The following is a 24,415-nucleotide window of genomic DNA, read 5'->3' as shown; positions in this document are numbered from 1 at the left end:
TAGCCTGGGCCTACCTCTTGTATTAAAAGCACATATTTGTTGCATTATTCACGCACTCAGAATTCGCTACTTCAAGTTAAGTAGACTACCTCTCCTCTCCTAGTTGGGCATGCTAGATCAAGCACGCCGAAAAGGCCTATAATGTGGTCTCAATTAAATAGACTCAGTGGCGATTTTAGCATGTAAATCTTGATGTAGCAAAGCCACAACACTATACAATAGTAAGCATTGATGTCGACCTCAAGACATATGTTAGGGAACCTGTAGTAGTTTTACTACATGTCAATGTGTCTTACACCATGGTAATGGCAATATGTATGAAGGAATCTATTTCATAGCTATGTTAATCCACGGAGGAGCTAACCTCACGACGGAAGTACTCTATAAGCACTGAACCAGTTTTTTTTATATTAGTGGCATGTATGTTAACCATCAGAAGAGTGTTTTGGATATTCCCTTTCCCGTATTGGAATCTGAGTGACTACTAACTCCTCTGTCGCTGTTATCAATAGCAATTTGACTTGTGAGGTCTCTAACCTTCTTACTGATTGTGGCTGGACTGACTGTGATGGCATTGGTACTGGTACTCAAGGGGACCAGTTATCCTACCGATTTATTCAGAAATTATTCTGAAACTGAGACAAGGATATCTGTCTGCGATATCACACAGTGTTACACCAGTGGGAATCATCGGGTCAGTTGCGGGACTGACTCCGTTGGTGTCATTGTAAGGGGTTTCAGTCCCCCACAATGCGAAAAATGTATCATCGGAAGCAGAGTAAACTGCACATTGATGCTTTTATTCCTGAGACGACCGCAGTGCTTCCGGAAGTGTCCGAAGGACAAGAGAAGTTCATCTCAGCTACAGTATTCCAAGGAGGAGGGAAGTTGCTCATTCACAGAGATTGCTGGCTCAAAATCATGAAAATAATGGTCAATCAGGTTTGCTGATTGAATGTGACGAGATATCATAATATCTCCTTGGGTCGGAGATAAAGAGGGTTCGAAACGTATTTTTCTCAAGGGATGCTGTCGACAGATACCCCTCATGGATGACTGCGTTGCAGCTGGAGAAGACAGTGTGGTCATTGGAGACGGCACTGTGACCATACTTGTTTTGTTTTCGAATCCATCAGTGAGAGTAAACGATCCATCAAGTCTGTTCCGAGTAGCAGGGGTTCAGATTTGAGGCTGGTAACATACACAGGGTTAACAAGCGATATGTCCTGGAAGTGTAGTTTCAGCATTAGTCTCAAGGTGTCGAGGCAGTCCGAGTGAAACCTCGAAGTGTAGTGTCGCATCGTTCCGTTTTTAACCAACATTTAGCTGGCTTCAGAGCCCTTTTGAGATCATTGAACAACGTATAAGAGATGAGCATTGTCAAGCCCGAATCAATTAGCGCATCACAGGTTAAGCAGTCCTCCAGGACTGTTTCCAAGTATGGGCTGTTTGGGTTGCGTTTGGTGGTCATATTCCCCACAAAGTGGAGTGGTTGTTCGCAAAACAGATCGGCTTATCAGGTTTTGAGTGGGATTGGCTCTTGCAAAGTTTTTGACCTTTTTCTTCGCAACCTTTGTATCAGAGTCTATAGACAAAGCCTGAGGGCTTGTGTCTTGATCGTGCAGGCCCTGGATAGGGTCTTGAGTGAGAGCGGGAGTCATTTGATCATTAACGTCCTTGCTAAGGGTGTTAATTCCGGCAGACCTGTTGTCCGACAATTCCACGTCTAGTCCTAGTGACTTATCTTTTTCCCTTTTCTCAAATTATTCTCGCTTTAGTACTTCACGTAGTAGAACGTCTAGGTTGCGTGACTGTTCTGGAATTCCTCCAGATAAGGGTGGTATTTTGCTGCATAGCAGAGTCGACTTGGGCACTAAGAGTACTTGTTTCAGACACTTGAGTGTCGCACTTGCTCCGTTCGGCCTCATACTTATCTGCCATGGATTGCAGGTAGGGGTCTGAGTACGGTGCGAGAGATTCAGTGATGAGATTTCCTCCACTTGCTTAGAAATCAATATTTACATCTTCAACACCTGAGTTCTCTCATCATTCTTTAGGTCAGCGACTTCAATGAGTTCCGCTGATCTGTCATCCAACTTGGTCATTGTGTTCATTAACTGATCATTTTAGGTCTGCAGCATTTGGACTAGAACATTGTTGCTTGCTCCTGTTTGTAGATAACTTGTCATATTTATCTAGTTTGGTGTGGACTTCGTCATATTTAGTTTTGGCTAAATCGAGTTGTTCCTGTAGAATACGATTTTGTTGAAGAGTTTGTGCTCGTTCATCATCATCATTTTTTTCAATTAATTGTTCGGTTTTCAAACGCATTTCCTCGGCTCGCAGAATGTTTTCCTTTTCTGCTTTTGCCATTAGTTTCCCGGTTCTCTCCACCTGTCCCTTCATATCAACCTGACCGATACTGGACCGATGCCAATCTCTGATGGTGATACACCAGGGTTAAAATGGAGAGAACCTTTACAAGGCCTGATTTTGGAGAGTGTTGGTCGCAATTTCTGCTGTTTTTCCCCTAATGGCAAAGTTAGGGTTTGTATCGCTGCCGAGGTCAGCGATCAATCCTTTTATGGGTGAGGGTTCACTAATTAGCGGGGGACTGGGGACCACCCCCTCTGATAGCTAGCATATTATTAAAACACTTTTTCCATGTTTTCATTTTTAGAGTCATTGGAAGCTGCAAAAACTATTTTGATCTATTTAAATACGTTAATGAACCAGCAGTACTGGATCAGTCATGTGGGAGTTTGACGTGAATGAATTTGCAAAAGCTAATTTAATTGATTAATCAATGTTAATAATTAATCATACCTGTATAGGCTATCTGGGAATTAAATTTAATTAACCTGAAAGTGTTGCTATATCTAAGTTTAATGTGGAAACGTTTAAAATGTCTCATTGGTTGGAACAAATCCATTTGAATGTTATTCAAATGATCAACTTGAAAAGGTAGTCTGGCAATTTTAACATCCTTGTTAAATGGAAATGGCGATAACGATATCCAATCAGCTGAGATTGGCTGGATATCAGAAGAGTTAACCACTTGTTACAAATGTGAGATGACATTGGGCCTCAATGGAATTTTAATTTAAAAAAAATATATATATATATATATATCGTTGATTCTCTACCACCAGGAGTCACTTATACCCGAGGGCTGAAACCAAATGGGATTCCCACGAAGGCAGGACTTCCATCAATACTGGATTAGTACTGTGGGAGTTGGCCTCAATGAGCTTGCAAAAGCTAATTCAATTGATTAATCAATGTTAATGATTAGTCATCCCTGTATAGGCTTTCTGGGAATTTAAACTTTAATTAACCTGAAAGCGTTACTGTATCTAGGTTAATGTGGAAAAGTTTCTTCTTTGGGCTTGGGGGCAGTATTTTGATGTCTGGATGACAAGCGTGCCCAAAGGAAACTGCCTGTTACTCAGGCCCAGAAGTTAGTGATCCCTTCGCGCACAAATCCCTTTAGCAGGATTGATTTGACAACATCCAGTGAAATTGCAGAGCACCAAATCCAAACTACAGAAATATCAATATTCAAGATTCACGAAAATATAAGTGTAATACATCAAAATAAAGCTTAACTTCTTATTAATCCAGCCGCAGTGTCAGTGTCAAAAAGGCTTTACAGCAGAAGCAGACCATGTGATTATCTGAGGACAGCGCCCCGCATACGAACACATGAAAATAATTTTCAACCAGGCCGGTGGCGACACAAAAGTCAGAAATAACAATATAATAAATGCTTTACCTTTGAAGATCTTCTTCTTTTTGCAATCCCAAATGTCTCAGTGACACAATGAATGGTTGTTTTGTTCAATAAATTCCTTCTTTATATCCCCAAAATGTCAATTTATTTGTCGCGTTTGATTCAGAAATACACCGGTTCCAACATGACTACAAAGTATCTAATAAGTTACCTAGGTCCAAACATTTCAAACAACATTCCTAATCCAACCTCAGGTATCCTAAAACGTAAATAATCAACAACATTTAAGACGGGATAAACTGTTTCCAATACCGGATAAAAATAACGTGAAGCGCATTCCAGTTCACGCACACCAAACAGTAGAGTCCACCTGGAGTGACACTTACAAAGAACAGCCATACTTCTTCATTTCTCAAAAGAAAAACATTGAACAATTTCTAAAGACTTCCACATCTAGTGGAAGTCATAGGAACTGCAACCAGGTTCCTATTAAATAGGGCTCCCCGTAGAAAACCATTCGGAAATACTATGACTTCATAAACAAAATTCCTGGATGGTTTGTCCTCGGGGCCAAATCAGTACTGTTATACTCACAGACATTATTTTAACAGTTTTAGAAACTTTAGAGTGTTTTCTATCCAAATCTACGAATTATAGGAGTTACAGGCAGTTTACTTTGGGCATGCTTTTCATCCGGACGTGAAAATACTGCCCCCTATCCCTAAGAAGATATATGCATATAATTGGTAGATTTGGATAGAAAACACTCCAAAGTTTCCAAAACAGTTTCCAAAACTTAAAATAATGTCAGTGAGTATAACAGAACTGATATGGCAGACGAAAACCTGAGGAAAATCCATCCAGGAAATGGGATTTTTTTGATGTGGGTGGTTTTCAATTGAATGCCTATTGAGTATCTAATGGGTTAGGACCCATATTGCAGTTGCTATGGCTTCCCCTAGAGGTCAACAGTCTTTAGACATTGTTTCAGACTAGTTTTCTGAAAAATGAAGAAGAATGAGACCTTTCTGTCAGTGGACTGAGGAAGCATGCAGTACTGGTTTGCACATGTGATGGGCGCATGACCGTGTGTGCGCCCTTCTTTGTTTTTCCTTTCTATTGAATACACTATTGTACGGTTTAAATATTATCGATTATTTAGACAATTGACAACTTGAGGATTAATTATAAACATCGTTTGACACGTTTCGAAGAACTTTACCAGTAGTATTAGGATGTATTCGTCTGCATGTTTTGACCACCTTTGAGCCAGTGGATTACTGAACAAAACGCGCCAACAAAACTGAGTTTTTGGGATATAAAGAGGGACTTTATCAAACAAAATGAACATTTATTGTGTAACTCTTGTGACTGCAACCAGATGAAGATCTTCAAAGGTAAGTGATTAATTTTATCGCTATTTCTGACTTTCGTGACTCCTCTACTTGGTTGGAAAATGTTTGTATGCGAGGCGCTTTCCTCAGATAATCGCATTGTATGCTTTCGCCGTAAAGCCTTTTTAAAATCTGACACAGCGGCTAGATTAACAAGAAGTCAATCTTTAAGCTGATGTATAACACTTGTATTTTTATGAATGTTTATTATGAATATTTCTGTATTTTGAATTTGGCGCTCTGCAATTTCACCAGAAGTTGTCGAGGTGGGTCACGCCTGCGCCAGAGAGGTTAACATGTCTCCTCTGTTGAAACAAATCAATTTGAATATTATCCAAATGATCACCCTGAAAAGGTAAGTTTTGGCAATTTTAACTTCCTAGTTAAAATCAAATGAGACAATGATATCCAATCAGTTGAGATTGGCTGGAAATCATATGTGTACCCCGTTGTACCAGACGTGAGCATTCGGTTGCTGTCACACCTGACCCCCACCTGAAAGCTAAAATCAAAGGCCAAAGGAGGCGTAACTGCCGTTTCCTATGGCAGAGGCGTTGTCGCCATGTGAACAAAGGAAAAATGGCTGCTCTCCCTTTGTTAGCTTAGCATCTAGCTAAAGCTAACTCTGCTTTGTACTGGAATCTCACTTCCGAGTAAAATAGGGTCCCCTTCAACAAGGGAAAGGGTTTACTAGTGATGTTTCACATTCAAACCCTTTCTGTGTTATTTTTCGCAATGTTTCCAGAATGCGCGGTAATAAAGAAATACACCGTTTTTCTACCCACACTAGTGAAACGCAAGAGATGGAGAGATGATTACTCACTTCGGTCAGGCTAATATATCTACTCAAATCTCTCTAATTGGCCGGCCCATATGTCTCAGCTCATGAAATGAATAATGACCAAGTCTACCCGCTTCTGAAACACGAGAGACAGAAATAGTAGTACGTTTTGGCCTATTTTTCTATTTTTCAGAATACCTAAACCTGGCCAGCCCATATATATGTCCTGGCTCGTAGTATTCAGTAATTCACCCTTACATGCTGACTTTATCAGAGAAACAACAGTGGAGGCAACGTCTATGCATCTTGTTCAAATGGAAACACACACACCTCAACAATTCCTGCCTACAGTTCTAATGGTGTATAACGTAATCTGGGTGGATAACGTAATCTGCTGCCCAATTTCATATAGGCTGAATTCAACAGGAAGGCCTCATTCTATCTCTGATTCCTCACATGGGGCACCAATATGTTGTGATGTGACTATCATTAATGTGGTGACTGCTATTTATCGAATAATTACCCACTACATTTAATTATTACTTGATTAAATTCATCATGTAATAATTATCTCATTAGGAATTTGGGGCACCACTGGAAAAGTTGTTTACCGAGTTACTATCCCCTGACTTAAACTCTAAAGATGATCTAAATATCTCTTAGATCAATAAGAGTCAATTATTAATTATTTCTTCATATTTGTCTCATTCTGAACATCGTTGACTTCGTAAAACTGCACGAACCCTAACCTAAGTGATGATTCAGCAATGCACAAATTAGCGTAATTATTTATTTACTAACTAACTAAATAATCACAAAGAAATACATAAAACACACACACACGGTATAGGTTATTGATTACTAACATAATGCAATGAAAACAGGTCCCTAATGGACTGACACAATATGACGGCTTGTTACACAATGGAAAAGGGGTGCAGAAAGATAGAGTGGGAGAGGCAAAGAGAGTGAACTTATCGTACCTACATTTGGAAAATATTCCCACCTTAAATATCAATATTTAGCACCCTAACAACCGCTCATTTGTCTAAGAAATGCAACATATATTTACGCGTAGATGTCATCTCTCTGTTGAAACCACTCGATCAGTCTATGGGGAGTAGTTCGATGTAAGTCTCTGGTTGTCCAGCAGAGGTCACAATGCCCTTCTTAGTTTTATGCTTCTTTGTCTTGGAGTGTTCTTAGAATGGTTACCTCCAGGTGTACCACACGGTGGTGAGAGGGATCTGTTCTTCCCTCCCGTCTTTGGTCAATTGTCCTAGACTACTTCACATACGCAGCTGCAGACTGTTAATGTTTGATCTAGTCTTCACCTTTTTCACTCGTTGAGAGTTTCAGAAGGTTTTACCACTTTCTGGACTTGTAGTTTTAACCATTTCAACGTGTGGAACATGTCCTCACATTCTCTGGTCATCTCTGGTTACATTCTCAGCGAGTCCTTTTAAGCACTATGGCCTTGGAGGGTGTTCCATCCTGTTGACACAAATTCTGTGCTCACATGGGCGTGGTTACTGACTGGGCCCATGTTTATATGAAAAGCTATTATCAAAAAAATAATAATAATATTTAATCATATAATTTTTACAACATTTAGATGTAAATCTGATATATACATTGTGGAAGCTCAAAGTTACAATGTTTCTGTTATAACATCTTCTGATAATTTTTTTTGACATCCCCATTTTTTATTTAACTAGGCAAGTCAGTTAAGAACAAATTCTTATTTACTATGACAGCCTACCTAGTCCAAAACAGGACAACACTGGGCCAATTGTGAGCTGCCCTATGGGACTCCCAATCACATCTGGATGTAGCCTGGATTTGAACCAGTTACTGTAGTGACACCTCTTGCACTGAAATGCAGTGCCTTAGACCACTGCGCCACTCAGGACCCCACAGAATATGCATGCATTTTCCATATTCCATCTCTCATCATTCTCAACATTCTTTATGTTAGAAATATTGTTTAAATGTCCATTGTTTGACGTTGAAGTTTTGGCATCATAGTCTCTCTGTGTAACAAAGGATTTCCAGGCTTCCCATGCTACACACCATGAAAGAGATAGTTCTCTAAACATTTTACGACCGGCTATTAAGTCATAAAACCGGCCCTGTGAGAGAGAGTCTGGCTATCTGTCAGCCATTGATCCTCCCCAAGGACAGAGAGTCATGACAGGGACGACAAGTGGATAAGAGGCAATCCGTCATTTTGATTAAGACATTAATGAGCGAGCTAGGACGGACGTAACGTTAGTCAATATAACTATTTGTTTAGCACTTTTGAAATGTACCTCGACAGAATTCAGAACATGTGCCGTTCTTACAGTGGTCTCCCTGTACACCAAGTCAGAACCATAGGATAAATAAAGGAGGCACATAAGCAGACAATGAAAGCTCTGACTATATTCAATGATTACATTTCTCTAAAAACAGGTTATAGGCTACATGTGCACCACCAAGTCAGAACAGTAGGTGAAATTAAGAGGGGTAAATAGACCAAATTATTAGGGTGAGGCAATTGGGCTACTAACATCTTACCACACAACTTACACTTAGTATTACTTTCTTAGCTACAGTATACATATCTTCCTGGCATATACATTTTTTTTGAAGCAGCATACAGTGGTTCCTCCTTTAAAAGTTGTGAGCTTACACCGCGGGACTTAGAGGTACCCAGCGTCATGGCGTCATTGCTCCAGACCACCACAAGGAGGAGTTAGAGCACTCATTATGCATTTGGGTCTCAAGGTTTTTATATGACCAATCATATTGAGTGGTTCCAATGATGAATTTGACGTGAACCACATGTCCGTGGTGACTTTCTTCAGCAAAGATGGGCGACAAAACATTACGAGGGAAGCAAATATAAGTAGTTATAACGTCATAAACAAGTCACGCAAAATGTACAACTGAGAGGAATATGTTAGTTAATGTAGAGACAAATGATTGTGCATATTTTGTTGTCATAAAGTTAATTTACAAAAATCTCTATTTTTTTCCCCCAGTCATATCCAATACCAGGTGTATCAAACTCCATTCTTTGAATAATGCTGTGTCTGCATGTATGTATTACAATTATACACAGTGTTTACCACTCCTTCTCCTGGGACATCAATGATTATACAATGTAACTATGCAATAGACTAGAAACATGATTTAAGTAAAGGCTGATTTGTAATTCATATATACAGAATAAAAAACAGTACATCCTGCCAGCATGCTCACAAGCGTGCTGAATGACACGAGGAACGAGATGGGAGTAACAATCCAGGCTATTTGCAGGGTCAAACCCTCAACATTCTAGCCCGAAGACCAGCACGCTATCAATGGTGCCCAAATGTATTAATTGGGGTTGGGGCCGATTGTGGCTAAAAACACTTTATCAATTTGAATCTTTAACTTGTGGAAAGGGGAAAAAGTATTATTAGTTTTTAGCTTATTATTAGCTTCTTCAAAATGCTTTAAATGCATTATTATCCAAATTTAAAGCATATACTGTACAGTACATCTTTATTCTTTCGTTGATAAAATCATGATAAAAATACTCTTTCAAAATGCTGATGTTTATTTAGTTACGGATCCATAACAAATGACTTGTTCAAATATTCCATCATATTCATAAGATATGTGTTGATGGAATATAAGCAAGTGATGTCTGCTAAATACTCAATTTAGATTTCCCCATAAATAAATCATTCTAAATAACAAACTGCCTTTATTTACAAATTAGTGAGAATGTCTCACCCCATGTCCAAGAATGGCCTTTTTCTCGCTCACTCTAGGTTAAATGAAAATGAAATCTCCAAAATATCTTACATTTTTAAACAAAGCTATTATTATTATTATTAATTAATTAATTTAGAATGATATGAAAGCCCCTTAGGATCTGTGAGAATATCTGAAAATATCGAATGGAAAATGCCCCTTAGATATTAATTTAGAGTCCTCCAATCCTCTAAATTTATTTATTGGCGGAGAGTCACGTCATTTAATTTTTTTTATTTTTTCGATATACTGTAGGCCTACCATAGGTGAAATGAGTCTCACTAGTGTTGAGTAATGTTCTGTTAAAAATGGTGTAGGTCATATTTATTTAAAGAGCATAGAAAAGTTAGAAGCAAAAGCCTACAATTATTTGTAGGCAAGTATGGGGACTGGTCTTGATAAATCAATGAGATTTTTATTTTCACTTTATCTCATTTTGGGTATTGGTTAGACAAGAATTTTAAAATTAGGGTGCAGAAATGTTATGCTCTTAGTGCAGTCCTTCTCAAATAGTGGGGCGCGCCCCCCTGGGGGGGCTCGGACCGATGCCAGGGGGAGCGCGTGTGACCCCGGGGAACATGCTTTTTTCTACCGCAGGGAGTAGGGTTGTTTTGCACCGAACAAGAGCACACAGCACAGAACAGGAGATATGAAGAGCAGATAACAAATCCTTAAGTGACAGCATGGAAAAATATTTAACATGAAAAAGAAAGGAGGAGAGACGGAGATAATGAGACAAACGTAAGTCTCCCGAAAGCTAAGACGAAGCGTATGTAGCGCTTGGCTTCACTGTGACTACGGTGGGAGACGAGGAAAGACCGGTATGTTTACTGTGTCTAAAAATGTTGGCAGCGGACAGCATGAAGCCAAATAAATGAAGACGTCACTTAAAGACATTACACCCCAATCAAGCCGCTTGAGTTTTTTCAGCGAAAATGTGCCAAATATTGCCAACAATCGTCCCGCTTTGTGAATGCTACTTCAGTAAACCAGCGAGCACTGTTAGCATCATATAAGGTGGCATACCAAATTGCTCAGTGCAAAAAACCCCACTCCATAGCAGAGGAGCAGAGGAGCAGAGGAGCTGATACTGCCTGCAGCATTAGATATGGTCTCTGTCATGCTGGATGACGCAAGTGCTACAAAAATAACAACTATCCCTCTGTCCAATGACACTATCGCCAGACGTATAAATGACATTGCTAACGATCTTAAAGAACAGCTGGTAGATAAACTCAAAGACAAACGTTTTGCCTTACAGTTCGATGAAGCAACTGACAGTTTATCGCTTATGTACGTTTTTACATGACAAACTCCTGTGTGAGGATCTACTTTTTTGTAAATATGTCAGAGACAGAGCCACAGCTGAAGAGCTATTCAAAATGCTGGTCTGCTTCCTGACTGAGAATGGGCTAAAGTGGGAGAACTGCATTGGTGTTTGCAGTGATGGTGCACAGACCATGGCAGGGATGAGAAAAGGACTTTGGGCACTCATCAAGAAGGCCTCACCTAATGCTGAGTGGACACACTGTGTTATACACAGAGAAGCACTGGCATCAAGGCACCTTTCCTCTGAATTAAGTGAGGTTATGACTGACATTGTAGGTGTAGTCAATTTTATAAAGACCAGACCACTAAAAACAAGAGTCTTCTCTGCTATCTGTGAGGAGATGGGAGCTGAACATCAAGCTGTGCTGTTTCACAGTGAAGCAAGGTGACTGTCTCGAGGAAAAGTTTTGTCCTGAGTTTTTGAGCTCAGAGAGCAGATTAGAATATTTTCAGAGCAGGAGCACAAGGGAAAGATAAACACCTCCCTCAGGTCACAGACAAGATCAGCTCTTTCACTCGAATGCTTGCAATGTGGGGCAGGCGACTTGATGAAGGAAATACTGATTCATTCGAGAACCTGCATGAATTTGTTGACACTACTGACTATGATGCCACCTCAGTGATTCCATATATTAAGGAGCATATTTCATCACTGATGGGATTCTTTAAAAAGTACTTCCCTGAAAACAGTTCCCAATATGACTGCGTGAGAGATCCTTTCAATGCACCAGCTCCAACTGGTTTCAGCTCTGCAGAGGAGGACCAGTTCATTGATATGACGTCTGACTCCACATTGAGACTGAGGTTCACATCACAGACACTGAGTGAATTCTGGTATAGTGTAGAGGCAGTATCCACTCTTAGGGCAGAGGGCCATGGGCATTCTTCTTCCTTTTGCAACATCTTATCTTTGTGAGACTGGCTTCTCTGCTGTTGCTGCACTGAAGACCAAGTACAGGTCCCAGCTTCTCTGCTGTTGATGCACTGAAAACCAAGTACAGGTCCCAGCTTCAAACCCCGCTTCGAAAGAGCTGTGCTCTGCAAAACATGCTCATTGTAGCCATTAATCCTGGCTTCCTCATTTAGATTTTTTAAAATCCGCACAAATTGTTATATTCATTTTATAGGTCAAAGTGTTTCATATATTGTGCTCCTGAGTTAATGTTGCTGATCAATTTTAAATGTATTATTATTTATTGATTATATTTTATTTTATTTTTCAGTATCAAATGGTCAAAAAAAATTACAGTTTAAATAAGGATTTATTTATTTTTTAAATTTCAGGCAAATTGATGCACTTTAAGTCTTTTCTGTTACAGACTAAAAAACAATGTTAATAAAGTTATTCTTTGTTGTAAGTTGATCTATATTTCTTTCTTTTTAGTTTTTTGTTTTCTTTAATGTTAATAAGGAAATTATGTTATGCAGAGGTGTACTTATAACAATTTTATAGACAAATGATACTATTTACAGTCGCGGCGGAGAGTTGGGGGCGCAAAATGTTTACTTCTTCCTGGGGGGGGGGCATAACAGAAAATAATCAGTTAAGAACAAATTCTTATTTACAAGGACAGCCTACTCCTTTCTCCTGCCCTGCGGGGATTCTTTAGCTAAATAGCCCAGTACTATACTGCCAATCGTCACGTTGCACAGCACCATATTTTCCATTGCAGCAAATACCAGTCAAAAATTTAGACACGCCTACTCATTCCAGGATTTTTCTATATTTGTACTATTTTCTACATTGTAGAATAACAGTCAAGGCATCACAACTATGAAATAACACATATGGAATCAGTTAAGAACAAATTCGTATTTAAGGACAGCCTACTCCTTCCACCCCAACGCGGATTTGAACCCCGGTCTCCCGTGTTCCCCGCATTCTGTAGTACACAAATGGCCTGCTCTCCCTTATGTAAGGAATTAGGCACTTTCCCATGTTTACTACAGTAGGTATTGTAGACTGCACAGTAGCCTAATAAACAAATAAACACATTTTGTTCATAAAATATTGATTAAAAAAATAGTCTTTCCAAATGCAAATGTTGATTTAGTTATGGATCCATAACAAATTACTATGGGAATAAATATCACTGTTTTACAGAAATATTGGAACAAAGTTGTCTAATGAAGGCAAACCATTTAGAATCCTCCAATCCTGTAGGCTACTCCCAACCGTCACGTTGTACATCGCCATATTTTCCATTCCATCCTAATGGAAACCCTGAGTGTTTTGTTTTTCGTTTAGAAACACCATAAAATTAATCAAATTAATTAAGCCAACTTTCTTAAAATCAATTCCATATACTATGTATTACAAAAAAAGGTTTTAAATTCTCTGGTAATGCCAATACAGAATACTATCAAATGCTTCTCAAAGATGACCTCTGGTGGTTAAACTAGCAATAAAAAACTTCTGACAACTAAATGACGTGCCACAGAACGCTGCGGCAGCACGCAAGGTGTGACGCAGTATGACAACTTTTAAAGGAGGAACCACTGTACAAAACATTTTTGGACTTATCTTGTTATGCTGTGCTCACTTGAAAAGGAAGGTGACACGGCGGTCCATCATGGGCAAATTTTGTCATCACATCAATCTCTGGCATTCTCTGGATTTATGGTGCTTTCAAAACAACTGGAGGCCGGATTTACAATTCCGAGTTGGACGACCATTCAAAACGTATTTTCCCAATCAGACATTGTTTATTCCCGACTTCCCAGTTGTCTTGAACTCACTGAAGTCAAGTTTTTGCAGTTCCGAGTTAACAGTTGTTTTGAGCGCAGCACAAATCATGCTTCATTGACAGCATGCCCTGTGGCTGCGCATTTCATGGAGGCTCGTCACAACATTAGCTCTTTGAGATACATTGGCATCACACATGTTAAGAATCCTAGGCGGGGCAGAGATAGTGATAATCTATTATTGAGAGGAGAATTGTATTGGATTCACCGTTCGTGTACCATGTCTCCTAGAGGTCTGAATCAAGAGTTTGATATCAGACCATTTCTTACCTGAATATGTTACTTCACTTTGATTTGTCTTGCCTTCCAGGTTACCCACTTGGTCATTTTGTAAATATATATTATGTTCTGTAACTATTACATGCACCCATCTCATTGTTATTTCATTATTAGAGATATCCAAGAGTATCTTGCGCTCACCATGCGTCATGTCTGCAATGGTCATGTGAGGTGAAATGTGTATATTTTGTAATGTGAACACTCAGTGTGTGACGAGACGAAAATCTGTTTTGGATGGAAACGTTGTCAATAAAGTGGTAGATTGGGAGCTTTAACAGTGTGCGGGCCTTCTTGTTCTATACCAGTATTCTTTATTAGCGCAGCACCTATGTTTTTAAGGATGTGCGTATGACCACAAACTTTTCTATAGACAATGTTGAATGTTTATCATTTTACATTTGGAAAAGAGCTCCTTAATCCCAGATTTGGGACCAGGCAGCCACTGTCACTGATTCCTTCCAAGCCACTCATTGAATTTGTGATTTCCAACTTGTTGTTTATGTCCAAAGGCCGATTAGCACCGATACATTTTATCTATAATTTCTCCATTATTTATCTTCATATGACAAAGATTAAAAAGGATTTGCCAGTAGATTGTCAACTTGATTCATGATGATTCATGATGATTCATGAAGATTTTGAAAGTATGATGTTAACATGATCAGTCCAATCAAAGCTACTGTACATATAACGTGATTTGACTTCATTTTATCTGTGACCAATGACCTTGAGCCTTCTTGGAGGGGCACTTCTAATGTAACTTTATGGCAGCACCAAAAAGGTTAGAATTTTCAAGGTCTCCTCTTAGACTTTGTGGTGACGTAGTGTCCCCATGAGTGACAGAACACTGAGAAAATAACAGTGCAACGCTCCGTATTTTCTGCAGGCTTGTCCCACCACCACAGAAAGCACTGAGCTAGGCTGAAACACCTGCATTTTGGAGTTGCCTTACTCAAGAAAACAATAAAAAGACCATGTTTGTATGTGGCTTTATTAACACAATGATATATATTATTTTTACATTGTTTGCAAACTGATGTGACACCTATTAATGCCAAAATAACATGCAAAACAGGCAAGCCCCCCCCCCCCTCAAAAAAAACGTGGGGCCTGAATGAGGGTTGCCACTGAATAGACTAGGCTGCCTATGCATGTGCGGAGAAGCATGGGGCATTTATCTTTCCAAGGGAATGTACTTCCTAAATAATTAGGCTATTTCTACATTGCCTAGAATAAATAAATAAATATTGATCACCCATATTTGTCTCCTTCTGAAAAACGTCCCACTCCTAAGAGCCAATTTATGCTTAACCCGAAAATGTGGTCGAAGGCGCCTTATGGATGGTGTGAAGAAACTGCAGTGCCTCTGGAGACATGCAGAGGCCAAATTGAGCTCCATGCCACATAGCTGTGCACATCTCAAATGTTGCAATGCAGAGGACTCGGTATAGCTCTACGTTGACATGATTTGTTGTTGGTAGGTGAGGGCAGGAGGTCCCTATATAAACACAGAACTCACTTCCTTGACAACTTCCTTCACAACAGCTCTGTGCTGCTCGGCAAAGCGCAATAAGTATGAATGCCCTGACTTCTGAAGGCTATAAAAGATAGCTCAAGAGAATATGTCTCTTCAACTCAGCTGTCTCCAAACTATGTCTAGCCCATTTGCTGATATGGCGCAGTAATTCCTATAGCCTAATATAATGATCCACGTGAGAATCTCTGTCAAAATTGCTACGACCAAGGCTGGCAAGTGAGCTGCGTCATCCCATGCGCTACAATAACAATGTGGGACTGCGGTTGGGTTTCTTGACCAGTTCTTGCGGGTGGGATTCGTGCAGAAAGCCTGGTACTGCTGCGGTTGGGGACGGGATGAATAAAGGAGTCCTGCACAGACCTCTACCTGGAGGTAAGGATGACAGCAGTTTTGTAGCCTAAAAGGGCGATACCGATGTCACTTATTATTAATATCTAGGCTACATAGCGCATTGATGTGAATCACACTGCTGCTCTCTCATTTAGCTATTTAGACTTTTATGGATTGTGGTTGGTGTGGATGACTGTTCAAATGTATATGTGTATTTTAAACCAATAATGGTTGAATTGAAGAAGTTTAAGCTACCTATTATAATTGGTTTTGCGACCAAGGGTGTATTCATTACGGAAACCGTGTACCGTTTAAGAACCAAATGGAAGCAAACAGAGCAAACGCTTTGTTCCGTTTAAGAAACGTTTTGCAACAGAATCGGCATGAGTATGCCCCAGGCCAGTGGACAACCAGGGAAAAATGTGCTTTTGCAACAGCTGCAGAATGCGGATCCCAGTCTATGGAATAAAAGTTCCTCCCTTCTAACCTCCTCTGTGGTATTGTGCTCCATACTGTCAAAACGAGTTTCATTTAAGAAGACCACAAGTGGGGCTTTTATTGGTCAATCTAATTCATGCTGATTTTTTGAAAAAGTCCATAGGCCTAACGACAGGTGCTCAAACACACACACTTTACAGCTTCAAATGATCAGTGTCACCAACAGAAACGCAAACAATAGTCCGAAATTCAGCATATGGAATACATTTTTTACAGGCAAATAGCACTTTTGGGTAGTGCTCAGTGCAGGATATCCCGAGAGCAGCATTTTTCAACTAGAAGCAATGAACCCAATCAGTCCTCCATGACAACAAAATCATAAACAACAGAGTAGGATAATTAGTCCTTAGTTGTTATACTCAAGTAAAACTAATTTATTAATCTATATTTCCATATTTCCGAGTACTATTCTTTCAGATCAAGGTGTATTACATTAATTGAAATGACTGGAAATTTGACAGACTGTTTTTTTTTCTTATATAAAGATATATCCTAATTGTATTATTATCTGTAGTAGGAAGCAATGGGTTAGAATAATCCTACAAAACCAACCCACAAAGTAAAATGCAACATCCATTTATGGCCAGCTATGTAAATTCTAACATTGATCTATTCTGCAATAGATGTCGTTCAATAATTGTTCAGAAATATTCATTTTTATCTGCTTCTAATGCCTCTTATTAAGCAGATTGACATTTTTTTGGGATGAGTCTTGTCCTTGAGGGAGAACTGATGATTTCCACTAGATGGGCCAACTGCAAAGTCAAAATTGAAAACCCCCAAAATATTTTTGGTCTTAATTTAAGGTTAGGTTTAGGTTTAAAATCTGATTTTATGACTTTGTGACTGTGCCAGCAACTAACCTGCGCCTCTTAAGGGGAGGTAATCTGATTACGTTACTGAGTTTAAGTAATCCAAACGTTACTGATTACAATTTTGGACAGATAACTAATAACTGTAATGGATTACATTTAGAAAGTAACCAACCCAACTCTGGACATAGCCTACCACCATATGTTCCATTGCTCACCTATCCTTTTTTAATGATTTCATAACCGGTTCAGTGTTAGCGATCAAACAACAGTAGCTGGTGTGTGCCATTATGATATTATGACTTTGTCCTTCTGGCTAGCACAACAAGGGAGACCTGACAAGTTCATGAAACTCTAAGGGAGATATGAAGAAAGAGACAAGGGAGAGGAGGGAGAGATAGAGGAGAGAGAGAGGGAGGGAAAAGAGAGGAGAAAGAGAAGGGAGAGAAGGGGAGAGGGAGAAGAGAACAGAGAGATGGAGAGGAAAGAGGAAGAGATGGAGGTTTGCCCTGGTTTCAGAACTACTGTGGGGAAACGAGGAACACGCCACAAGCAGGGAAAATAAAGCACACTGAAACCCCACATTCCTGTCAGCTCTGTACCAGCTCTGTCATGAGACACTGCACTGTTTAACATTCTGTAAATGTAATTGCATTTACACTACTAACCTCAATCCCAACCCACAGGACTTCCCATAGTCCTTTCCTCAAGCTTTCTTTGTTTTATTGATCAGTTGTAAATTACATAATATATGCATGAGAATCTGCCATGTTTAATTCAGCTAAGGTACCTCATTTCTACCAGCATGTCACATGTGTCACCAGAGGACAAAAAAAAACTCTAGGCCATTTTTACTCCAGACACAGAGACACATACAAAGCTCTCCCTCGCCCTCCATTTAGTAAATCCTGCTTACAAGCAAAAACTAAAGCAGAAAGTACCAGTGACTTGCTCAATACAGAAGTTGTCAGATGATGTGGATGCTACTCTACAGGACTGTTTTGCTAGCACAGACTGGAATATGTTCCGGGATTCATCCAATGGCATTGAGGAGTATGCCACCTCAGTCACCTGCTTTATCAAGAAGTGCATCGATGACGTCACCCCCACAGTGACAGTGTGTACAAATCCCAACCAGAAGCCATGAATTACAGGTAACACCCGCACCGAGCTAAAGGCTACAGCTGCCGCTTTCAAGGAGTGGGACACTAATCCGGATGCTTATAAGAAATCCCGCTATGCCCTCAGACATCATCAAACAGGCAAAGCCTCAATACAGGACTAAGACTGAATCCTACTACATCGGCTCTGACGCTCGTCGGATGTGGCAGGGCTTGAAAACTATTACAGACTACAAAAGGGAAACCCAGATGCGAGCGGCCCAGTAACACAAACCTACCAGACAAGCTAAATGCCTTTTATGCTCGCTTCGAGGCAAGCAACACTGAAGCATGCATGAGAGCACCAGCTGTTCCGGATGAGTTTGTGATCACGCTCTCCATACCCGATGTGAACAAGACCTTTAAACAGTTCAACATTCACAAGGTCGCAGGGCCAGACGGATTACCAGGACGTGTACTTCGAGCATGCGCTGACCAACTGGCAAGTGTCTTCACTGACATTTTCCACCTCTCCCTGACCGAGTCTATAATACCTACATGTTTCAAGCAGACCACCATAGTCCCTGTGCCCAAGAAAGCAAAGGTAACCTGCCTAAATGACTACCGCCCTGTAGCACTCATGTTGGTAGCCACAAAGTGACTTGAAAGGCAGGTCATGTCTCACATCAACACCATCATCCTGGGAAACCCTAAACCCTCTTACCGTGTTTCCCAGAGTACACTATGTTCTACATACAAGCTTGACAAGACTCATAATGAAGGGGGGGTTTTGAATACGGGAGCTGAGCAGAGGACCAATAAAGTTATTAAATCTCTTAAAGCAAATCAAATTGCTTGTCTGTGTTGAAAGGTCGCTGAGATGAGAGAGTATTTCCCTGTGAATATGAGTAAACTGGTAGCTATGGGAGTTCAGGTCTTGCAGACGGCAAAGCCGGGTCTCAGCCATGGTAATATAAAGGCAATTAGAAAAGCAGCTGGACACACAGACACTTTACCATTCAGTACTTATAAGTTAAAGAGTATGTCAGAAAATTCCATAAGCAGGATACTCTGCTCTTAAAGGTTATGTCCCTATCGGGTGATGATGTCATTAGCCTTGCTAAGGACCCAATAAAGGGACCAATCTTCAACACTGCTGTTACACAGACATGACAGTTTGTCAGTAACTTACTAAACAATCTACTAACCTTAAGCCTAGTGTGGCTACACAGAGAAGAGTCATCATACAAAATCACTGTTTAGAGATTCTCCTGTACTTTGTGTACTTTTTAGCAAGCAGTTCTGAAAATAGCACTCACGAGCCAAAAGTGGTCCCTGAAAATTGCGTACTGTGTCACATATGTGCAGATATGTGCACCACGTCATTGCTTTCGCCCTCACTCTGCTGTGTGTGCAGCTGTCACTCAAATGGTGAGGGGCTGAAGCACACTGGCTAGAACTGTAATTGCTAGGGGGCTGGCCTACGTGGGGGAAAATGCAGGGAAAATGGCTCCACACATCTTCCATAAAACATTTGCTTTCAAACTAGGGATTCCGTGGCTAATTGAGGTAAGACAGTAATTCTGCTCATAGATTATGCATGTATGAACTACACATTGACATATCCAGCCAAAAGTGTGAGTAAAAAAAAAAAAAGACATCAAAGTTCCGGAGACTGTTTTTACAAAGCAACTGATTTACAATGACACGTCTTTGTTTTCATCCAAGTTTGTTGTACACATTCAAAATTTGCAAGGGGGGTAGACCTTTCCTGCCCTGTATCAACCATTCATAGGGATAATAGTGGTTGGTGGATCATTTGTCCAGATCTGCAATAGGCTGACTAGCAATCATACCACGCCCCCCTAATCAGCATTTGCACAGTATGTCGTCTCACACACATCAGTCATTTTTAATCATCTCTTTTTCATATTCACTTTCTATTCATGGCAAATTCGATTTTATTATATTATTTTGATATCTTACAGCGATTTGGCACAATGCCAAAGTAAGGATTTGAAGGGCGATTGTAGAAATATGTTGGTTCTGACTGTTAGAGACAGGAACAGGGACAGGGCAGGGACAGCAGCAAGGATAGGGACAGGTGCAGGTACAGGGGATGTTGGATCCAGACAGTGTTTATGAGGTGAGTATAGAGTGCACAGACATTATCCATAAAGCACAGAGATGATAGCATCATCCTAGCATCATCCTATCTATCAACCAATCAGTGACTGACTGTCAAAAGTCCACTTCAGGAGTTGTGCCAAAGTATCCCAACTCACTGCACAGGAAATTACCTCATGTGCCCAGGAAGTCCTTCAAACCAATCAGACACCATCTGTCCTTCATGGCTAACAGCTTGTGATTCTCCATCTAGATTGGATTTGCAGATAAAGGGTAATGAAAGCAGACACTCCATTTTTAAACAAATCCTCCTGCAGGTTATAATCAGTGTAGTTCTGTAAATCCTCATCTTGTAGTCTGTGTCCTTTCCTATATCCTGTGGCTGTAGCTCAGTGTCAACTCCCAACAGAGTGACAGTAACATAGATGGTCTATAATGTTGTCCTTGATACAGGCTTTGATAGTCCTCCCAGTCCCTTGCCTGGTCCATGATGTCTGTTCTGTAGAAGCAGCAGCGTTATGTATACCTGTCTCCGTCCTGGGTGGAGGGTGAAGGGGGCCTCCTCTAGACCTCTTCTCCCCTGGCTGGGGGCCTGGAGCTTGGGGTTGGCCTGGGTTACACAATGCCTTCGCTGCGTTTGCTCCTCCACACCACTAGGGCAGTCATGAGCAGCGTGACAAGGATGGGCACCACAATGAATGGCCCAAGGATATGGTTGGGCGGATCACGCAGCTGCCGTCCCGACAGGGAGCAGTCGTGGAAGTAGTGCTTGTGGATGCGGATGAAGAACTCGTCCACCTGCCGGTTGGGCCAGAAACAGTCCATCTTCAGGGCAATCAGGTAGGTGCAGTTGGTGAGCTCACCATAAGGTCTGTAGGGAGAGACAAAGAGAGAGAGGGAGGTAAAATCAAACGAATGCGGACAAGGTTCATAGTGTTGGGCGGCAGGTAGCCTAGCAGTTAAGAGCATTGAGCCGGTAACCAAAAGGTTGCTGGTTTGAATCCCAGAGCCGACTAGGTGAAACATATTTCAATGTGCCCTTGAGCAAGGCACTTAACCCTAATTTCTCCTGTAAGTCGCTCTGGATAAGAGCATCTGCTGAATGACTAAAATGTATTTCATAATGAGGGTAAATTATAGCCTACATATTTGAATAGACATATAGGAAGGTAAGGGGCTCTGAAGTGTGGGTTCTAAATGCAAATTATATATGGTTAGGGTCAGGGTAACGGGTTAAGGTTAGGGAAAATGTGTGTGAGAGAGAAAGAGAGAGAGAGAGGGCTCCTTCACCAAATTTGTACAGTCCTGTCATGATTGAGAGTAATGATTCATGGTAATGACAGAGGGTCCACTCCATACATAAAAACATACTCTCAAAAGCGCACACAGACCCTCCCCTCTTCCTGACAGGTCTCTGATTGAAGGGTCCCCTCTCCCCCTTTCCTCAGAGCATGCCCGCCACATGGCCTATTATTTATACCCACATCCTCCCTGGCATGGAACGTCTGGCATAGCTAGAACCTTTTTATAAACCCCAGGTTTCCCTTACACAACTAATGGGTCCTGTTCCCCCCCAACCCCCTTTTGTCCCCGCCTTGCTCCCCCACCAACCCCCCAGTCCCAGATAGAACTTTCCCCCAGTGGGAGAGTGATACATCGGGTAAAGGCAGACCATCTGGCTCATCTTCCAAGCCAGACATACATTATATCCATGCATGCTAATCACCTTCAGATGTACAGCTGGTGGAAACGCTATCATCAATAACATACAGTGGTTTAAAGTACTTAAGTAAAAATACTACATTTTTACTCAAATATGTTTTTTTGGTGTATCTGTACTTTACTTTATTTATATTTTTGCCAACTTTTACTTCTCCACATTCCTAAAGAAAATAATGTACTTTTAACTTTTACATTTTCCCTGACAGCCAAAAGTATGTTACATTTTGATAGAAAAATGGTCCAATTCACACACTTATCAAGAGAACATCCCTGGTCATCCCTACTGCCTCTGATCTGGCGGACTCACAAAACACAAATGCTTGGTTTGTAAATGATGTCTGAGTGTTGGAGTGTGCCTGCCCCTGGCTATCCGTCAATAAAAATCTAAAAATAAAATTGTGCCGTCTGGTATGCTTAATATAAGGAATTTGAAATGGTTTATACTTTTAATTTTGAAACTTAATTACATTTTAGCAATTCCATTTACTTTTTATACTTATCTATTATATTTAATATATAGTATATTTAAAACCAAATACTTTTAGACTTTTACTCTAGTAATATTTTACTGGGTGACTTTCACTTTTTCTTGAGTCATTTTCTATTAAGGCATCTTTACTTTTACTCAAGTATGAAAATTGAGTACTTTTTCCACCACTGATAACATATGACCTCTATTTAACCAGATAGGTTATTAAGATGAGAATACTTTCTATTTTGCAATAATGACTTGGCAAAAAGGATACAACAGTACAGTGGCAGCAGACATATGGACAGGAATAAACAATATCTAGGCACAAATAAATTCATTCCTAAAAAAGAAAATTGGACAGCAAGACAAAAGTATAGATAGGGGCAACAGAGAGCAGGGAGATGAGAGAGAGAGACTGGGAGGAAGAGAGAGAGGTACATACACAGTGAAGGAAAGTGGGGGAGAGAGAGGTAGGGTTGAGAGGCAGGAAGGAGTGTAAAATTAGATCTTCTACAGGGAATAGAAATATGAGCAACCCCCTATTCTCTCCTCTGACATTTATCCATGACAGACTTACGGCCATGGCCAATGTTATTACTCCAGATAACCATTGTTTACATGACAGAATTGATTACCTTTATATTACCGCTGCTTTACTGAAAATGGGACGCTTGCCAAAGTCACGTCATCTGCAACATTTCATAATCGGAGGAAATGGATCGTTCCTAGACAGTCCCTTTTCTCTCCCTGTACGTTCTTCCAAAACATCTCTGGTACAGTATATTTCCTCCTAAGGGCCTGCTGACTGGAACCTATTCAGTACTGAGAACTAAGACATAACAGCCAATATATATGGCACAATGTCAAAAACCTCACTACAGTGCCTTCAGAAAGTATTCATACCCCTTGATTTATTCAATTTTGTTGTGTTACAGCCTGAATTCCAAAACGATTTAAAAAAATGTCACACACATCAACACATAATATCCCATAATGATAAAGTGAAAAATAGTTTTTAATTTTTTTATTTTATTTTTTACAAATTTTGGCAATTCATTTACAAATGAAATACAGCAATATCTTATCTACATAAGTATTTACACCTGAGTCAATACTTGAAGAAGCACCTTTGGCGGCGATTACAGCTTTGAGTCGTCTTGGGTATGTCTGTACCAGCTTTGCACATTTGGATTTGGGGATTTTCTCCCAAGTTAGATGGGGAGCGGGCTGGAACAGCAATCTTAAATTATTTTCACGGATTCAAGTTTGGGCTTGTTTTGTTTAACACTTTTTTGGTTACTACATGATTCCATATGTGTTATTTGATAGTTTTGATGTCTTCACTATTATTCTACAATGTAGAAAATAGTAAAAAATAAAAAGACAAACCCTTGAATGAGTAGGTGTTCTTAAACTTTTGACCGGTAGTGTGTGCTACTAACTAACTTTTTCAACTGTCGTTTTTAACCTCGAAACATTCCAAAGCTGACTTTGTGAGCCTCAGCTGTGTAGCTGTTGAAATGAGTCAGGACAACACAGCAACTAGTTCAGATTCCCTGTGACCAGTTTAGATTCTCCTGTGTATAAAGCAGAGAGGTCCAGGATATGCTCCAACTCTCTCTATTCAGATGGACATGGGGTGGGAAAATCCTACAGCACATTTTGTCACCAGATTGAATTTCAGTTGGGTTTAACACCACTAAATATAACTGGGTGGAGGGACAGGGACTAACGTCAACACACAGAGGGATGTGACTTTAGCTTACCAGC

At 40.3% G+C, this 24,415-nt stretch overlaps 1 protein-coding gene across 1 annotated transcript in view; it reads right to left on the bottom strand.

The window, feature by feature from the left end:
- Positions 1-18,870: 18,870 nt before the first annotated feature.
- LOC112237873 (receptor activity-modifying protein 1-like) overlaps positions 18,871-24,415 on the bottom strand; it is a 65,589-nt gene continuing 60,044 nt past the window's right edge. Inside the window, exon 3 of the mRNA XM_024406469.2 lies at positions 18,871-21,322. Coding sequence (XP_024262237.1) covers positions 21,067-21,322 — 256 coding nt within the window. The 3' untranslated portion in view covers positions 18,871-21,066. The remainder of the gene's footprint in view (positions 21,323-24,415) is intronic.

The sequence above is a fragment of the Oncorhynchus tshawytscha genome, linkage group LG03 (assembly GCF_018296145.1).
Source record: "Oncorhynchus tshawytscha isolate Ot180627B linkage group LG03, Otsh_v2.0, whole genome shotgun sequence".
Taxonomy (NCBI): Eukaryota; Metazoa; Chordata; class Actinopteri; order Salmoniformes; family Salmonidae; genus Oncorhynchus; species Oncorhynchus tshawytscha.
Note: the sequence above shows the minus strand (reverse complement) of the source record. Positions and strands in the feature narration are given on the sequence as shown.